The 19,640-nt window shown below is 40.2% G+C and overlaps 1 protein-coding gene across 7 annotated transcripts in view; it reads right to left on the reverse strand.

Moving 5' to 3' along the window:
- ARHGAP32 (Rho GTPase activating protein 32) overlaps positions 1-19,640 on the reverse strand; it is a 199,896-nt gene that overhangs the window by 122,984 nt on the left and 57,272 nt on the right. The window contains exon 1 of one of the 7 annotated variants that reach the window (XM_082201336.1): positions 16,392-16,607. The exons of 5 other annotated variants lie outside the window; for them this stretch is intronic. In XM_082201336.1, the coding sequence (XP_082057462.1) occupies positions 16,392-16,504 (113 nt within the window). In that variant the 5' untranslated portion in view covers positions 16,505-16,607. Of the gene's footprint in view, positions 1-16,391; positions 16,608-19,640 lie in introns of those variants that run through there. One more of the 7 variants, XM_082201338.1, reaches the window with a different exon arrangement.

Genomic DNA, 19,640 nt, shown 5'->3' on the forward strand with positions numbered 1-19,640 from the left:
TTTTGCTAGCTAAGAAGGATGGGACCAATGATCACAGCACTGTCACAAAGCATGACATTGCACCACCATCACTAGCAGATATGCTAGCACAAATATTTGAGTTCAAGATGCCAGTTAGGTTAACATTTCTCTCCAATCCACACTGCCTTGTGCTAGAGGCAGACATATTTCAATATGACCCTTTTAATTATTCTGAGTTGTACTGTGGATAATGAAAATGTTTTCCTGAGCAAAAATAAAAAAGATCTTCAAAGCCTTGGCACTGCATATTACAGACCCAATTCACGAAGCTTTCTTCAAAAAAAAAAAAAGGGTGGGGAAAGAGGCTAGGATCTAACTGGTCCATGGATACTTAAATAATTTCACTTGAAAGGCTGGTATGTAGCATAGAATAGTAACTGTCATGGTTGGCCCTGTTTTTAGCTTTGAAAAAATCCGTCTCAGAACCCATTAAAAAGTGCTAGAAGAACAATGACGAATGTCATTTATGCTGATGCTAGTGAAGGAAAGCAGAATAATGAACTGACCCTGCTATTAGCCTTACACAAGAAATGAGGCATTGTTGAAAGCAAACTGAGGCAGTCTTCCATTAGTTAAAGGAAACTAAGGAAAACAGGCATAACCAATTTGTTTCAAGCTTAGGATTCATTTCTTAATTGCATTAGGAAAGTTTGAGAAATCAACAAGAACAATATTTTCAGCAAAATTAACAGCTAACAATTAAGGTATGCAAATATAAATGAGCAGAAGTAATTCCTGTTCCATTTTCCCAAGTACACAATTTCTCATGGCCGCATTAAAGATTTCAACCAAGGCAGGCCCAGTTCGTAGTTCATCTCCCATGATGCAAAATGGACTGACCATTTTCCTCACTAATAACCCTTTCAAACCAATTCACTAAAAGTTTCTGGACCACAAAAAATGACCTAGCCTGCTTACAAGACCACTAACAAATAGAGTTATTTGTGACACAGTTAAACACCTGAAAGAACAGAACAAACCACTTTGCTGTTTGCAACGTGCTCCCTACTTGGTTTCCCAAAAGCAATTTTTACCACCCAGTGGTTATTTATAAGCCAATTTTAATTAATTATTTTATGGCATTTATATTGTGCTTTAAAAATATCATTTCTAAGCAATATATAGAAACATTTGCCATACAAAGAATAAAAAAAATTCATCGTAAAACCAAACATAAACCCAAAGCCTACAATGCAAACCGTAACTGCCAGCCTCTCTGCAAATGTAATAAAGAAAAGCAGCCCAGAAAGCAGCCTGGTAAACTAGCTTCTAAAACAGCAAAAGGAGATTATAATAATAATGTCACAACCACTAAACTGATATGCATAAAGGAGGCTGGGAACATGTGAAGAAAAAAACAATCTGAAAGAGAAAACACACTTGACAAGAAAAAGAATGAGCCATTCTAGGTCATTCAAATGGTCTACGGGTAGGTCAAGGAGCAATTTTCACAGAATATATTTTCCCAAAACATCATTAGCATGTTTTATTATTTACTACAGAAAAATGGTCCACTTGCACATCAGGGTGCAGGAAAAATGTTTGGAACTGCTGTACGTCTAGAGCAGTTAGTGGTGACAAGTGAAATGCCAGGATGCCAACACTTTTTAAATGCGATCAATTATCTACTGTATTGTAGCTTACTGGTAAGACCAAAACCAATAATGAATCATGAGTTAATTAATACCAGGATATCCCATGCTAATCTGATATCCACTCAACAGATGATGATGATGATGATACCACCCTTTATACAAGGATCACACGGTGATTCACCATATAAAACACAAAATGCATAGCATGGTAACAAACAAAAACAATACCCCCCAGTTTTAAAGGTTATATATTGTTTAATTAGCCAAGGGCTAATTGTAACATACCTCAACATAATCAGCAATTCTATTAGTAATTCACAGCAGGAGGAAAAGCAACATTTTAGAGAAGATGTAATTCATGAAAATTGATACTCCTTTTCAATATTTACTTCTGCAGCTACCATATTTTTCTGTATATAACACGCCCCTGTTTATAATTTGGAGGATTCCAAATAAGAAAACAGAGGGAGATTGCTGAGCTTTTTGGGGGGAGGATTGCTGAAAAAAGCTCACCTGCTAGACCTACGCTGCTACTCGCATGCATCCCAAAAGCCAGCTATCATCTGTCCCCTCACTGGCGGAAGCCACCAATCACCCGCCCAATTGGTGCAGTGACAGCCAATCAACAAGAGCCCTTGCCGTGGCCACCAATAACAAGCCCAAGAGTCGCAGACAATCTCTGGCTCATGGAAGCAACCAGTCCCAGGTCACGCCTATGAACTACCAGTGTATAAGACGACCCCCAATTTTAAACATTATTTTAAAATAAGAAATCCTAGTCTTATACACGGAAAAATACGGTAGTTTCCCTACTGCAATTCCATCACTTCTGTGAAAATATAACGCTATATGATTTCTTCCCACACACTCCAGCTATTCTACCTGGACTTTAAAATAAACCTAGGCCATAAAAGTAGTTGATATTCAGATAATGGAAGCACCTTCATTATAATAACTGTTTCCTGCATGCTTAGGGACAAATAGCTTGCACAAAACAAACTCAGCATGTACCGAACAATGTTTTTAACCTACTTCCTTACAGCATTAGCAATGTAAGTATTGTTCCAAGCAATGATTCTGCATAAATCATTATGAAATATGCATTGTGTTTTAAAGGTAGGAATTGCCAGCAACGCTTCTAAGAGAGTAATTAGAAAAGAATAATGGCTATAGCTCCTCTCTAATGAATCCTTTATTTGATGTGGAGGAATTATAAAGCTGTCCCCACTCGCAACCATTCATATTGATATTATATCCATAACTTTTTAGTAACTTATTGTATAACCTATAGGTGCAGGCCTATGAAATTCTATGTAATAACATGCAATGGTTCCAGATCTTCACAACTTAATGCCAGAGTAAAGTTTTCAGACTAAAGTCTATTCTCTCCTGTGAGTCACTAGTTCAGAATTATATTAATCTGCACTATAACCAAGAATGAAGTGTTAGATTTAAGAAGCAGCTGCTTGCCAGCTGGCACATCCATCCATATTTTACCACACACAGCAAGTAGCTAAGGATTCTCAAATTACTCCATCCTCAACGTATTTTCTTATTATGGTGAACTATATATTCTGCCATCAGACCCTCTCCAATTTTGTCTCCTCTAAAAATAATGTAGGGAATCTATAATTTTCTATGCTCTTAAAACATGAAACTGTCAAAATTAACTGTCAGAGGAGTTCTCTGCTCAATAGCTTTATTCTTATTCAGCTATTTGTCACAGAGAGAAACCTGGTACAAAACCAAATGTGTTTTTTTAAGGTCACTATGGTACCTTAGAGTCAGAAAATCAAATTTACCTAACTTCAGTCTGTTTGCCTCAGTTCCTTCTTTATACTGATTTATTTCACTTATCCCTTTGCCTAATGTTACCATATTTGGGGAAATGGTCGTTGTCAATATACTGCCCCTGAGAATAAGTGATGAATTTTAAACAAAACAGTTTATGAACCTACTTTCTGTTTGCAATCAAACCTACTTTCTGTTTGCTTTTTTGGGCTCAGAAGCTCTAATGTCTTAAACATAAGCTTTTGGAACCCCTCAAGGTTTGCACACATTTGCCTTTTAATGAACCATTTCCATTATCTCAATATATTCGCTACATTCACACATCATACCATGCCACCATTTTAGAGTGAGATGCATGAGCCTGAATGATCCTCCCATTTAGGGCGGCCATACATCCAGAATTTCCCAGACATAGCTGGGATTTGACTGTCGGAAACAATGTTCAGGCGCAAATTGCCCAAATGTCCGGACATATGGCAACCCATGTCAGAAGTCTAGATTTAGGCAAATTTCCTTAAAAACAGCTCAAAAATTTAATGCTCAACAACTTTGGGCAAAAAAACCCCTTTGTGTCCAGATTTTCACTTTTTGAAATACGTATGCCAACCCTACTCCCATTGGCATGCACCCCTCCCCTGGCCAAGAGTACTTTGACAATGTTGACTTTCAGTTTCTTCTAGCCTTGGCTTGCCTTTGCATGACAACTAAGATGAACCCCAACCTTTTTGCAACCAAGCACACATTTGGAAGTCTAATGGCCATGGCCACAACAAAACACTCATTTCACAGTAGAAAAGTTGTCAATTCTCAGAAGCCCAAAACAAATAAAATTCACATTTAAAAAATGAGAGGCGCAGGAGTCCTTTTTCAGCATACTAGGATCTCAGGTTGATTACAAATTCTAGTCACTTTTAAAAGGAATTCAGCTTTGAATGATGGACTATGAAACTAGCTTGTTGAAACTAACTAAAGTTAGTTGTGATCACTATCTCAGGTTCAGCTAGGCTGCTAGGGGAAACTGAAATTAAATGTTACCTGACCAGGTGGGAGTGAAGTGGGGAACACAGGAGCCTGAGGCTCAATTAGGTTCTTTTCAACTCATACATGCTGCACAAAAATGTGGCTTAGCACATCATTCCCCAGCCCAGGCTCCCCAGAAGATAACTGATTACAATTCCCACCAGCATGGTTCATGATCACAGATAATGGGGGTTGTAGTCCGGAACACCTAGAGACCCAAGGCTGGGAAAGGCTGCCTTTAACAAGATGTGCAGGAGGAGCCAATGTGTCTGCACTGTATTTGTTTACGGCTGTGTCATCTTAAATGTGGCCCCATGGCACTTGTTACTGAAGAGCCAGCATTTATATGTAATTGAACACCTAAGAACATTGAATTTTAGGTGGGGGGTGGGACTAAAGTGTGCATGAAAAAACGTAACAAACCATTACTTCATGAAGCAGAACTAGAAATTATTGTTTCATGTAGAATTAATAATTGCATTTTCATTATGGATTTTAACTTAGCACTGACAAAGCTGTAGGCAAAGAGCATTATATTGAAAGCAGAACTATTTTAAGTCAATCACAATTAAACACCATGAGCGGGCAAGGAATATGCAAGAGCATGCTGGTGGAAATGAAACTCCAAGTTATTAAAATATTATTCCTATCTATAAATGGTGTTGTGGGGTAGGGGAAATGTAAGGCAGCAAGAAAAATGAAAATCATAGTAATTATATCCATTAGGATACACTCTTCCTTTCCTCTGTATTTGAAAGTTCAAAAGCTGCTGTAAACATGCCTGATAAGAGATTGCATGTCAGTATACAAACTTTCAACAAGAGTACTGCTAAATAGATACATACCCCTACCAGACTATCCCTAATGTTAGATATGTCCCTCAAGAAGGCTCTTAACTAAAATGGAGAGCCTACATTATTGCCCTAGCTTTCATTGGAAAAATGCACAGTACAAACATGTTTTTTGGCTTTATTTAGTTCAGAGACTACTTTCCTTTCTACTATTATGACAATCAAGGTCAGAGAAGCGTCATCTTGCCAAAATCACCTGCGTGCCACATCAGAGATCCACCCGTGTCACTGCAATCTTTGGATGAGTCCCTTCTGTGGTTCTGATAGCCGGGTTTGGAAGAGGGCTTTTTCTGCTATGGCACTCCCTTTGTGGATCTCCCTATGGAGATCAGGAGAGCACTAACAATGGAATGCATTCACAGACAATTAAAAGATCTTTTTATTTTTCCCATGTTTATTTCCCCCAGCTGTTTACTGACTGATTTTCATTGTTGGTTCTGGCTGCTGTAATTAGTGAAATTATGCTTTATGCTTAACTGGGTGTTATAATTGTTGCTGGTGATTACTGGTCTTAATGGTTTTTATGAATATTGTGAATCAGTTTGAATAAAAAAATAAACATTTAAATGATTAAATCATTTAAATAAAATGGTAAACATACATTTTAAAAAATAAAATAAAGAGGGGCTTACAGATATTGGTGAATAATATATAATTTGCTTGCTCTAAACTGATAAATGTGTCTAACTACTGATAATATTCATATGGAAAACAGTGTAACTGGGAATCCCATTTCACGTAAAGACAGCAATACAACTTTATGCCCAAAAGTAAAAACATGACAATATGGTGCCTTCCATGTATTGTTGCAACTATAGCACAGTTCAGAATTGTGAGCAATTTTTTAATGATGTTGAACTGCTGCAAGTGTGACAGCTCTCATTTGCCTCATGCTTGTCTTAAAGAAGCTTTCTAGCATCAATGCGTTATCTTCAGGGATTCTAATGCAACCCTTTGGCCTTTAACAGTATTAAAAAAAAAAAAAACTCTGGAAGATGAGCCAGCTTTTCTACTGAATGTTCTTATGCAACTGATCCCATTTTAAGGAGTTTGTTAGACTTTAAAGCCATGATTGGTGAGTAGTCAGGATATCTGCAATACTGTTTTGGCCCATATTAACCTCCCATTTTTATTTATGCTTTTTTTAAAGACCTGACGAAAAGGCCTTGCTATGATTCCATTCATTGCATGAAAGGAGGGTGGGGTGCCAATGGGTTCTGTTATTGCCCTGTAGCTTTAGAACAAGTTATGCCAGGAGGTCCACCTATCATTGGTAGAGTTCAGGCACAGACAAGAAGACTATTCTCTCATGTATGACATCTGTTACTAAAATAGCAAAGCACAGAAGAGTAACTACTGTATTATCATTACTAGTGTTTGCTGAATAAACACAACATTAGACAAATTATCTCGTCCTAGTTGAAAGAGCAAACCTGAAGAGACTTTCCTCAGCTAGAATAGACATTGAAATCCCTGCCCAGATAATTCAATACAACGGCTTGAGGTGGAGGTGTGGTAGAGGAGGACTATCAGTCATTTAAATGTAGCAGAAGCACCAGTGATTCTAGATAAAGAGATGTTATTTTACATGTAGTTTCAGGACAAAATAGATTTCACTTGGTTCTTTGTTTCTTACTTGAAAACTGATTTTTTAAAAAAAAAATTATTTGGGTGGGTCAGCTCTACAAGGAGTACATACATTTAGTGTCTGCATTTGTTTAACACAGCCACAACAAAAATTAGAAATTGTTATCCAATTATCCCTCCCAAAAAGGTATGGTGAAGTTGGGGGATACATTTCTTCTCTGTGACAATTTACAAACACAAAAAGTGAACTATATTTAATTAAATTTATCCTGCTGTATTTCTCACCAGGTTCATTTTACAACTGCTTGTCAACTTCTCAGGTAATGCTGTTTTGCCTTTGACCTGAAAAATCCCTGCTGGATTTCCAGAAATGTGCTGTTTCCATGTGGGCCCATTATTAACCTGTATTAACAGATCCTTTTCCACTAATTGTGATATATATTAAATATCCTACGTAAAGCCAAGACTGGATCCCACTGAACATTCTGTGTTATAATTTCACTAACGGTCAAAACTAATGTGTACCAAAAAGACTTATTTTTATCAAACTTCCTTGTTTTAGTATCTTCAGCCTCTGACTTTTTATTTGAAACAGACGGCTTGGCGCCTTTTCTAATTTCACTCTTCAGCCTGCTCTTTTGTCCTATCAACATCACATTTCTGCCTCCACTCCCCAATTTTTCTTTACCTTTTTGAGTACACCACCACCACATTTTTTTCTTAGATTATCAAACTGTCATCTGTATTATTCTGCAAAAACGGTTTTAGTTTATATTTTTTGCTATATTCTCCCTGCCGGAAAAAAATAGATTGTTCCTCTGTTCCTGTTTGGCTCAATCTATCTTCAGCACTCTGATACTGTCAGTCATTCTTGTCTTACTGAATTTCTTGCAAGTTTGGGATCTTGTTCTTATCAGAACATTCACTATTTTTTGGTAGATCTGTTCACAGCACGCCATTCTCCATTCTTTCCACTCCAGTGGAAAATGTGTGATTCCTAGCCCTATTATTTCCACTTGTATTTTCCATTTGTACTTTTACTTAATCCCCTGGTTTCAAGTGCCATTTTTATGTTGACTATATCCCATTACATCCTTCTTCCTGCTATATCTGCATCTATTTGACCGTCTTCCATGTCCAGAATTTTTATCTGAATTTTAATGTGCCCATGACAGAATATTTAACCAAATACTAGTTAATGTATATTGTTATATTTTATTTAAACCACTTAGGTCTTATGAATAAGCTGCCTATAAATTATGTTAAATAAATAAATAAAATGCTCCTCTCTTTTGCTACTCTAATTCTATTACAAAATCTTGTCATTTCTGTCACTATAATATACAGTGGTACCTGGGGTTACAAACACATTGGGTTACAAACACTTTGGGTTACAGACTCCGCTAACCCGGAAGGAGTACCTCGGGTTAATAACTTTGCCCCAGGATGAGAACAGAAATCGTGCGGCGGCGGGGGGAGGCCCCATTAGCTAAAGTGGTACCTCAGGTTAAGAACGGCTTCAGGTTAAGAATGGACCTCCAGAACAAATTAAGTTTGTAACCAGCGATACCACTGTACATATCTAAGATTCTTATGACTTTGTCCAGATACTGCCAAAACTTTGTTTGAAGCACCTGCTATTTTACATGTTGATTGTTGTAATATTTGTTTTATCCGCCTTCCTCATTCTGACCTTCCTGCTTTTTTTCTATTTTAATTCTGCACATTCGGCACATTTTCATCCACTTTTTCATTATCAATTCCCTCTTATTTTACCTTCTTATTTCCTGCTCATGACACTGACTCCTTTCCATCCCACACTGAATGCAAATAGAATTTTCAAATTAGAGCCGGATCACACCCCCTCTATCTCCCCTTCCCCGTTTCTTGTTATTATCTCCATCATTCTGACATCCTTATCCCTCGCTTCCTTGTTCAGACCCACTTTGGCCTCTTCTTACAACAGGGGTGGGGGAATCTTCTTCAACACAAGTTCTGCATTGCCCTTCTGAGCAATCTCCCAGGGGCCACATGCAGTAGATACAGCAATTAATGTGAATTTTACCTTTGCAGAGCCATCTAGGTTCTACACACACTCACACACATGCACCCCTCCAGCCTTCTATCTGAGTGGCCACTGTAAGAAAAGGATGCTGAACTAGATGGGCTATCGGTCTGATCAGGTAGACTTGTTATGTTCATCAAGGGAAGTAAGAGCCATTATAAGAGTTCAAGTCAGGCAAAAACTATTACAGAGGAGGAGGGGTATGTGGCCTACGGAAGAGGCCTGAGGGGCCACATAAGGCTCCAGTGGCCTGAGGCTCCCCATTCCTGTCTTATGAGTCAGAATTGCCTATCTCCTCATCTACACATCATGCTATTATAGTCTCCCCTTTAAAACATGTCTTAAAGGTGACTTCATTTCTCTGACCTTCCATTCCTGACAGATGTCTTTTCACCTCGTGGTCAGCAATAATTTAAATTTACTTTGTGACACGTCCCTCAAATTGTTAGACCACTTCTTTATTTTTTTACTACAATATTAGCTATAATTAATATTAGCTACTACAATATGAGCTATTTTATAAATGATTATTTAAAAATATACAGAAATCACACTAGAAACAGCCCCAGTACATTTCATCGTGAGAAATAGGCACAAATGCTGAGGATGGCACTGAAAATCCATTTTGGTTGTGCCATACTTGCTTACAAGCAGGTTTCAGGATTTGGTTGCCACACTCACCATGGCAACTGTGCTACAGCCCTCCAGTGCTCATTATGAGCAAATAGGCTTTCTTGCAACTATGAAATGGTAGAGGAAAGTACAACATAGAAAGCTGCCTTATACTGTGGCAATTGGTCTATCTAGCTCAGTACAGTGGTACCTCAGGTTACAGACGCTTCAGGTTACAGATGCTTGAGGTTACAGACTCTGCTAACCCAGAAATAGTACCTCGGGTTAAGAACTTTGCTTCAGGATAAGAACAGAAATCATGCGGCGGTAGCGCAGTGGCAGCAGGAGGCCCCATTAGCTAAAGTGGTACCTCAGGTTAAGAACAGTTTCAGGTTAAGAACGGCCCTCCGGAACGAATTAAGTTCTTAACCCGAGGTACCACTGTATTGTGTACACTAACTTAGAAGCAGCTCTCGAGGGTTTCAGGAATGGGTCTCTCCAGACCCTACCTGGGGATGCAAGGGATTGAACTTGTACCTTCCATATCCAAAGCAGATGCCCTACCCATTGAGCTACAGTCCTTTCCCAAAGTTCCAAAGTGGGCAAGAAAGTTGGAGGTTGTCTATTCATTCAGAGATGAGACAGATCCTTCAAGTCACTCATGCACTGCGAATGCCTCAGAGCAGCCAAACCAGAGGGGGCTGTTTTGCTGCTTGGAAGTGGGCACCTACTCAGTGCACCAAGCCCTCTGCCATTCTTTCCCATGAGAAAGGCTTTGGTTCATCTGTTTCTGGACAGAAGTTCTTAGGGAGGTCTTACTGGAAAGGTTGCAAAGTGGGAGCTGGTGAATACAAGCAAAAACGACAGACATTTGTTTTTAGACAACATTTGAATCAAATGTACAATGTTCATTACCAATACTTGTACTGTAATATATACAGCAACTTATACTGTAATACATTCAAGAGTTTCAGTGGTAGTGCTGGTTGCAATGAAGCTCCTGACAATAATTGACCAAGTTGCTCTGATATCACAGTGCAGAATGCCTTGTGAAATGAGGGCCATAGGCAACAATCATGAGAGGCCAGACATCTAATCAATGAGGATGAGAAGTGGTCCACACCAGAGGACCAAGGAAAATAGATTGACAAAGGGGTAGCATCAGAGAGCGAAACAAACTGGAAATGAGAACTAGCAAAGAGGTGCAGAAATTGCCAGAAGCTACTTCAGGTCACAAATTGATTTGAGATGGTCAACTTAAATCTTTGGCGGCATGCCTCTAGCTCTCTATTTATTATTATTAAACTTTCCTATCTGCATATCCTGCTACCAGATCAAAATATTGCTGTCAAGAATCATGAACCAACGTCAACCAATATTTAGATTCTGGCTTGGGTTCTCTTGTCATTCCCTAAATAAATTAATACTAATACTAATAATTTTATTATTTATATCCCACCCATTTGGCTGGGTTTCCCCAGCTACTGGACTGCTTCCAGCAGAATATAAAAACATAATAAAACTTCAAATGTTAAAAACTTCCCAATACAGGGCTGCCTTCAGATATCTTCTACAAGTTGTGTAGTTCTTTATCTCCTTGACATCTGATGGGAGGGCACTTCATAGGTAGGGTGCTACTGCCAAGATCGCCCTCTGCCTGGTTCCCTGTTACTTCATTTCCCGTAGTGAGGGAACCGCCAGAAGACCCTCAGAGGTAGACCTCAGTGTCCGGGCTGAATGAAGGGGGTGGAGACGCTTCTTCAGGTATACTGGACTGAGGCCATTTAGGGCTTTAAAGGTCAGTACCGGCACATTGAATTGTGCTCGGAAACATACTGGGAGCCAGTGAAGATCCATTGGAACTGGTGTTATTTGGTCTCAACAGCCACTCCCAGTCACCAGTCTAGCTGCCACTTTCTGGATTAGTTGTAGTTTCAGGGTCACCTTCAAAGGTAGCCCCATGTAGAGCTCATTGCAGTAGTCCAAGCGGGAGATAACCAGAGCATGTACCACTCTGGTGAGACAGTCTGCAGGCAGTGTGCCAGATGGAACTGGTAGACAGGTGCCCTGGATACAGAACTGACCTGTGCCTCTGTGGACAGCTGGGAGTCCAAAATGACTCCTAGGCTGTGCACATGGTCCTTCAGGGGCACAGCTGCCACATTCAGGACCAGGGAGTCCCCCACACCACCCACCCCCTGTCCCCACCATCTATCTTCCAACTGCCCTCAGACACTCACACTAAAACTGGTATATCAACCATGCTATGCTGCCCAGAAATCTTATGAAGAATATGGATACTGGTCACAAATTAACAGAAAATATTTTAAATAGCTCAGATCCAAATTAAACATTATGTGTCACTCTACAAAAGTAATTTAAAAATGAACTCTGAATTAATTTATACATGTTGAGCGCTTATTTGCAGCCTCTTTAAACTGCATTCATGACCTTCTCTGAAATAAACTGAGGTCCTTCCTTTTCCATGTAAACAAACAACCATGGATGAAAGTGACTTTAGAGGTCAAGCATTATAAATATTACACAGCAGGTTGTACATTATTGTAGTAAATTCTGAATATTTTATGCTTTGCCAGCCAAATGGCACAAACGTTTAACATTCTATCCTGCCCTTCCTTCTGAATTTCTGAGTATTTGCAGTCTGATCTATCTAACTGCAAGCTAGTGGGCTGTGTCCAATGACAACTCAGAGTAGACCCACTGAAACTAATAGAGCTAAATTAGCCATCTCTATTAATTTCAAGAGGTCCACTTTGAATACAACTAGCACTGGATACACTCCAATATGTTTATTAGATTTTAGGAACCAGTTAGTATTAATGAGGAAATCACAAAATGGTTAACTATTTAAGTAATTTTAAATACCGTATTTTTTGCACCATAACACTCACTTTTTTTTCTCCTGGAAAGTAAGGGGAAATGTCTGTGCGTGTTATGGAGCGAATGCCTATGGATGGTGGGGGGATCTGCTGCAGTCGTGAGCACAGGATCCATGGTTCCCCTTCCTTCCTTCCTCCATGGTTACAAAGCATGGATCCACATGGATCCTCAGGATTTTTGCATTGGGCTACTCCAAACTCACTGTCAGATCACATGTCTGTGGCCACAGCATGAACCACAAAAATCATATATCCACTATTTCGTTTAGAATATTTTTTTTCTTGTTTTCCTCCTCTAAAAATTACGTGCGTGTTATGGTCTGGTGCGTGTTATAGAGCGAAAAATACGGTAGTTTCCCACTGGACATTTAAATGACAGCCTACCCGACTTACAATGTATTTTCCTGGAAGGCCACACCATGCACATCAAAGCACACTGGAGCTCACAGCCTCACCCTTCTTTTGAAATCTTTCCCATCCTGCTCTCCTTTCCCATTTCTCAATCCACACCATGCCCTTGCTTGAACTGCTTTATCATGTCTGTTCTTGCCTGCTCCACATTAAGCTCTGCCAAGCAGGGGAAACTGCCTACTGTATTCTGCAAACTTTGTCTGTCATGGAAATCATTAAATAATAATTAGAGAATCTAAGACAGATAGTAAATCAAGTCCAAATAGCTTCTATTTACAATTTCAAAAGGTATGAACAAAAAGAGCAGCTTTAAGATCAAACACTTTAATTACAAGCTCTTTAACTGACTTGTGGAATTAACTACTGCAGGATATGATTAAGTCAACTAGATTCCTTGTGTCTTTAAAAATGATTTGTGACACAACAAACAAAGCTGATTATGCACTAGCTAGAATAAAAGTACAAGGTCTAATAATCCTTGTGGTTTGGGGGCTCTATAAGCATTTGCATTTCAGTGACAATATACACTACTATCTCCTTCACTACCTTTCACGGCTGAGGTGTCTTAGTATGTCATGGTTTGATGTGAGAAAACAAGGTTCATGTCCAAACTTCACCTGTACACTCTATATCAGGTATGGCCAACCATTTCAGACCCAGGTTGCACTTTTTACCCAAACATTGATTTGGGGACCATAATTTTTAACCTTCTACCATATATCTGCATGGCGGTAGTGTTCGTGTTGCAACCCACTTTGAATCAGACCATGACCCGCTAATGGGTCCCATTCCTCCAGGTGAAGATCAGTGCACTAGATGGCTTTATCCACCTCTCTCTAGTCTTTAACTGCTACTTTACAAAATGGGAATAATAGTAACCCTACCTTGCTGGCCTGTTGCAAGAATGAATGAAATAAAAGATTAACACTCTCCAGGAGCCCTTATAATTGGATGGTCCAAGTAGGCCAAAGTCTTATATACCGTGATGTGGAAACCAGCTCATAGTATGCAAGTTTTCTAAATTAAGTTCCTAAATATAATACTAACAGTATTAAAGTATTTTCCCCCTATGGTTTATTAAATGCCTCTTAAAGAGGTATAGATGGTAAAGGTAAAGGTACCCCTGACCATTAGGTCCTGTCGCAAATGTCTCTGGGGTTGTGGTGCTCATCTTGCTCTATAAGCTGAGGGAGCTGGCATTTGTCCTCAGACAGCTTCCGGGTCATGTGGCCAGCATGACTAAGCCCCTTCTGGCGAACCAGAGCAGCACATGGAAACACTGTTTACCTTCCCGCCGGAGTGGTACCTATTTATCTACTTGCACTTTGACATGCTTTCAAACTGCTAGGTGGGCAGGAGCTGGGACTGAACAACGGGACCTCACCCCGTTGCAGGGATTCGAACTGCTGACCTTCTGATCGGCAAGCCCTACGCTCTGTGGTTTAGACCACAGTGCTACCCGCATCCCTCCAAATACTGCCTTTGGGTAAATGGCATGGCTATAACCTGTTCCAAGACAGAATAAATTGCATCCAATACTTGCAACAGCTCAACTTCAGAGCTCACAGCATTGGACTTTTCCATCTGTCCTGAGGTCACTGAAAATCTGTAAACTGTAATATCTCAGTTGATCAACAAAGCTCTAATAATTGATTACAGCTTGCAGCTAACTGAAAGAAAATTTATTCACTCTCACACTTTAATCTTATTTAGGAGTTTTAAAATGCTGAGATCTACTTTTGGCGATTATTAGAGTAAGTGTTGCCATCACACACCTCTGAAGCAGAATAGAAGGCCAGAGAAGTAAAGGGAATTGGGAGTGAAGGACATACTTGGATATATGCAGTGCATGGGGGGTGGGGAAGAGAGAGAAAGAAAGAAACACACTAAATACCATATTTCTTTTACCAATAAAAGAATGCCATCTTTATTCTTCATATCATTACCAGCTTATGTATACTTGGGTGGCAATTTGCACAGTAAACACAGATATTTGAACTCCAGGTGGTTTTCATTCACAGAAGCCCTTCATTCTTACTTGCGTAAGAGCAAAGAGTTTTAGAATATCAGTGTTCATTCAAGAGCACAAGCATACCAGCAATGGGAAACATTTTGATTCATACGTTTTCTAAGAGCAGCAGTAAATGAAACACTGTAAAACAGGCCAGCCATTAATGGCCAGGCCAGCCATTAGGCAAAGTTAAGTAATTACTTCAGGCAGCAGATTAGGGAGGGACAACATCAGCAGTTATTTCTCATACCCACCCCCCTGCCACCAGTATTCTATTCTGTTGGGCAGCTTGTCCCAGGCCCCACTTAACTGTCTTGCTGTACACAGGGAATGGGGAGGGCTGTCTTATCACCAGTTCAGATTCAGCTGGCAATCCAGTCAGCTTCTGTATATGGAATGAAAAGGAGCACAATTCTGATATGCGCCTCAGATAGCAAAACGTCTTGGACCAGCCCTACCTGTAAGAGAGCCAGGGCAGGGGACATCTACTCCAAGCTTACCCACCCCACCCACCAGAAAAAGTCTCTAGGGAAACTACTCTGGACCATTTAAATTCATTAGCTAGCTACTGAGTCCTTCAGGTGGGTGGAGTCCCCATGGTGAAATACCTGAACTTTGTATATCTGCATATAAACTGAAATAGGAGACCTTGGAACCACCTACTTCCTGTTCATAAATAACTGTAGGTCTTGCAAAACAACCATATTTTTTTTTTAAAAAACCATAAAGGTAGGCGGTTGCAGTTGTTGCCATTAAGGTAAGTTTTCAGTATTAATGACAACTCTACTCCATAAAAATTATGTCATCATTGCCTAGAAGAACATCCCAACTGAAATTAAATAACAGGATTATTTTAGATCAACTACAATATAAATCTGAGGCCAAGGTAATGGAAATGATTTGCCCTAAGGTTATCAGCACTAATTCATTCCACAAGAATTTTTACTAAACAACCAGGACTCAAACTAGCTTTTAAGAACTACAGTATTAAATTTAGTCTGCAATCTATATAAATATTGCAGATGCAAACACTGAACAATTCCTTGTAATTCAGCTCATAAGAATTGTATTTAATCCAATTTAGCAAAATTCTGTGTGTCATATTATGTGTATTTTAGACATAACATTACAGTATTACTCTACACAGACAACAAATAGTTAAACATCACCACAAAAATTAAAATGGGGGGAGGACAGAAAGCCATGATTATACTATGCCTACTTTTTAATATGACTATATACCGTAATTAAATAAAGGTGTCTGAAGGACAATTGTTTTGTTCCATCCCAATAACTTCCTCCTATGTGTATTAAAAGGAATCTGCATTTATGAAATAATTACATGATTATTAATATTGTGGCTTGTATTTTATTACCGAATTATTGGCTTAAATAAAACATGGAACAAACATTTTTCCTTAGAAATAGTTAGCATGTCTGATGTTTGTTTGTTGGTTTGAAATGAGACGTGAATTTAAACATCCCTCAAAAAGCCCTTTCTCTGGGTGATTTATTGATAGTACTGACCTTTTGGATTCATCAAGATTGCCTTCAGTCCTTATCGCCCCTGCAGTAGAAGCTGCTGAATAGATATTGGTAAAAGCAGCAGCAGCGGCAGCTGCTCCAATGCCTCCCTCCATGTTGCACACACAAGCACAGACTGCAGAAGCAGAGAGAGGAGGCAAAGGCACGAGAATCCAAGGAGGAAAGGGCTAAGGACCAAAAGTTGCTTCTTTTCTTCCCCCCACCTGCCCAATAATACAACAGACAGGCTGCTTTCCCCCTCTGTCAGGTTCAAAAATGCTAGCAATTAACAGAACCTCCTCAAACAATTTCTGGTAATAATTCTATCAGAGAACAACAAAAAAACAACAACCCAGCTTGCAAACATCAGGTTCCTATTCTTTCTTCATTCAGTGGTTCACATTTTCTTCAGGCTGCTACAGGCATTTCAACTGTAACCCTTTCCGAGCTGAGGCACAGAGAGTTTGTTTTCTGCGTTGTAAAATGACACCGTAGGAATAGGCATTCATCTGGTGCGGACCTTTCCTGTGGCTAGCTGCAGATTGTGTCTAATTAGAATAAGACATTTAGAATTGAATTTGCACACAGCTCGCAACCTAACCTTGAGCAGGTCACTTAATCTCTTTGAAATTCAGCTCTTCCCCTATAAAGGTTTGACACTGCACTGGAAAGACTATTAATATTTATGATGCACTCCGACACCTTCGTGTTTATGCCACTTTTTGAATTTGCTGCAGTGTATAAAACTTGGGTTGCAAGCTTTAATTGATGAATCAACATAAGCTATAAGAGGTGATGGACTTCAAAGCAACTTGCAGCCCACAGACTGTAAGTTACAAAAATGTGCAGATGTGGTAATAGCAGGATACCAATCTTAGATGCCCCTCTTAAGGATGAAGATGTGAGCATTCAGTAAGCTCTGTTATAGTTGTTTGTAAAATATATGTACGCTGCCTTTCTGCCATAGTTGGCATTTAAACTGATTTAACAGATATCAAACACAGTAGTGTCATAAAAACTTAAAAAGCAATAAAATAAAATGCAGGCCCCTCAACAGGGGCAGGGAGTTCACATGATCAGTTGGCCTGGAATGGTGTTTCCCGTAGCACTTCCGCATATGTCAAAGAAATATTAAATGTGTAGTAACAATTATTGGAGGGATGCGAGTGGCGCTGTGGGTTAAACCACAGAGCCTAGGACTTGCCGATCAGAAGGTCGGCGGTTCAAATACCCACAACGGGGTGAGCTCCCGTTGCTCGGTCCCTGCTCCTGCCAACCTAGCAGTTCGAAAGCACGTCAAAGTGCAAGTAGGTAAATAGGGACCACTCCGGCAGGAAGGTAAATGGCGTTTCCGTGTGCTGCTCTGGTTCACCAGAAGCAGCTTAGTCATGCTGGCCACATGACCCAGAAGCTGTCTGCGGACAAAATGCCGGTTCTGCCAGCCTATAGAGCGAGATGAGCGCGCAACCCCAGAGTCGGTCACGACTGGACCTAATGGTCAGGGGTCCCTTTACCTTTACCTTTAACAATTATAACCCATTAATATAGTTAATAAATGGAGAATATTAAGACCACGAAAGCGAAAAGAGTAGCCTGATAGATCAGGCCAGTGGCCCTTCTAGTCTACAGTGGCCAAACAGATGCATGTAGGAAACCAGCAAGCAGAATTCCAGCACAAGAGCACTATCGCCTCCCACAATTTCCAGCAACTGGTATTCAGAAGCATTGCTGCCTCCAACTGTGAAGGTAGGGTGTAGCCATCGTAACTAGTAGCTATTGATAGCCCTCTCCTCCATGAATTTGTCTGATCCTCTTTTCAAGCCATCCAAGGTGGCCATCACCGCCTCCTGCAGAAGCGAGTTCCATAGTTTAACAATGTGCTGCATGAAGAACTTTCTTTCATCTGTCCTGAAACTTCCAACTTCCAGCTTCAATGGATGTCGGCAAATTCTAGTATTATGAGAGAGGGAGGAAAACTTCTTGCTATCTGCTTTCTTCATGTATTCCTTGCATAACTTTATGAACTTCTATCCTATCACCTCTCACTTGCTTCTTTTTCTAAACTAAGGATTCCCAAACACTGCAATCTTTCTTCATAGGGGAGTTGTTCCATCCCCATTACGAGGGAGAAAGAAATACAACCTACTGGAAGTTTCACCTTGGAAGTTTGTGAAAGTGTTATAGGGAAGGCAAGGGCCATCAAGCACATAGATCTTTTTCAGTATAACAGCCAGGTGAGCTTCACCATTTGTTAATGTTGTACAACAGTTTTTAGGCTGACAGAAACTTTTTTACACGGCTACACAATGTACTAAGCAGTCAACACTATGTATGTTGTGTAATATTGCTTGAATAGACCACAAAGCTCTAGCAAGAAAAATGCTATGAGCCCAAAGGCCAGAATATTTTAATTCTAGACACTCTCATATTAGAAAATACCTAGCTAGTTTTATACGGAATAATAATAATAATAATAAATTTTATTTATATCCCGCCCTCCCCAGCCGAAGCCGGGCTCAGGGCGGCTAACAACAATAAAACAGTACAAAGGTACAACATAAACAACATTCTAAAATCATTCATTATAAAAATTAATTAATTCAAGCCACTAGCAACCATTGGGCCAGAGCTCTGCGAAGATTGCCGAGGGAGGGAGTCAGGCTGTGCCCTGGCCAAAGGCCTGGTGGAACAGCTCTGTCTTGCAGGCCCTGCGGAAGGATGTCAAGTCCCGCAGGGCCCTGGTCTCTTGTGACAGAGTGTTCCACCAGATCGGAGCCACAGCCGAAAAAGCCCTGGCTCTAGTTGAGGCCAGCCTAACTTCTCTGTGGCCTGGGACCTTCAAGATGTTTTTATTTGAAGACCGTAGGTTTCTCTGTGGGGCATACCAGGAGAGGCGGTCCCGTAGGTACGAGGGTCCTAGGCCATATAGGGCTTTAAAGGTTAAAACCAGCACCTTAAACCTGATCCTGTACTCCACCGGGAGCCAGTGCAGCTGGTATAGCACTGGGTGAATGTGATCTCGCAGCGAAGACCTCGTAAGGAGTCTCGCTGCAGCATTCTGCACCCGCTGGAGTTTCTGGGTCAGTCTCAAGGGCAGCCCCACGTAGAGCGAGTTACAATAATCCAGTCTGGAGGTGACCGTCGCGTGGATCACAGTGGCTAGGTCAGGGCGAGAGAGGTAAGGAGCCAACTGCTTAGCTTGGCGGAGATGGAAAAATGCCGCCTTTGTTATAGCTGCAATCTGCGCCTCCA

This window comes from Podarcis vaucheri (assembly GCF_965113315.1).
Source record: "Podarcis vaucheri genome assembly, chromosome: 15".
NCBI classification, from domain to species: Eukaryota; Metazoa; Chordata; class Lepidosauria; order Squamata; family Lacertidae; genus Podarcis; species Podarcis vaucheri.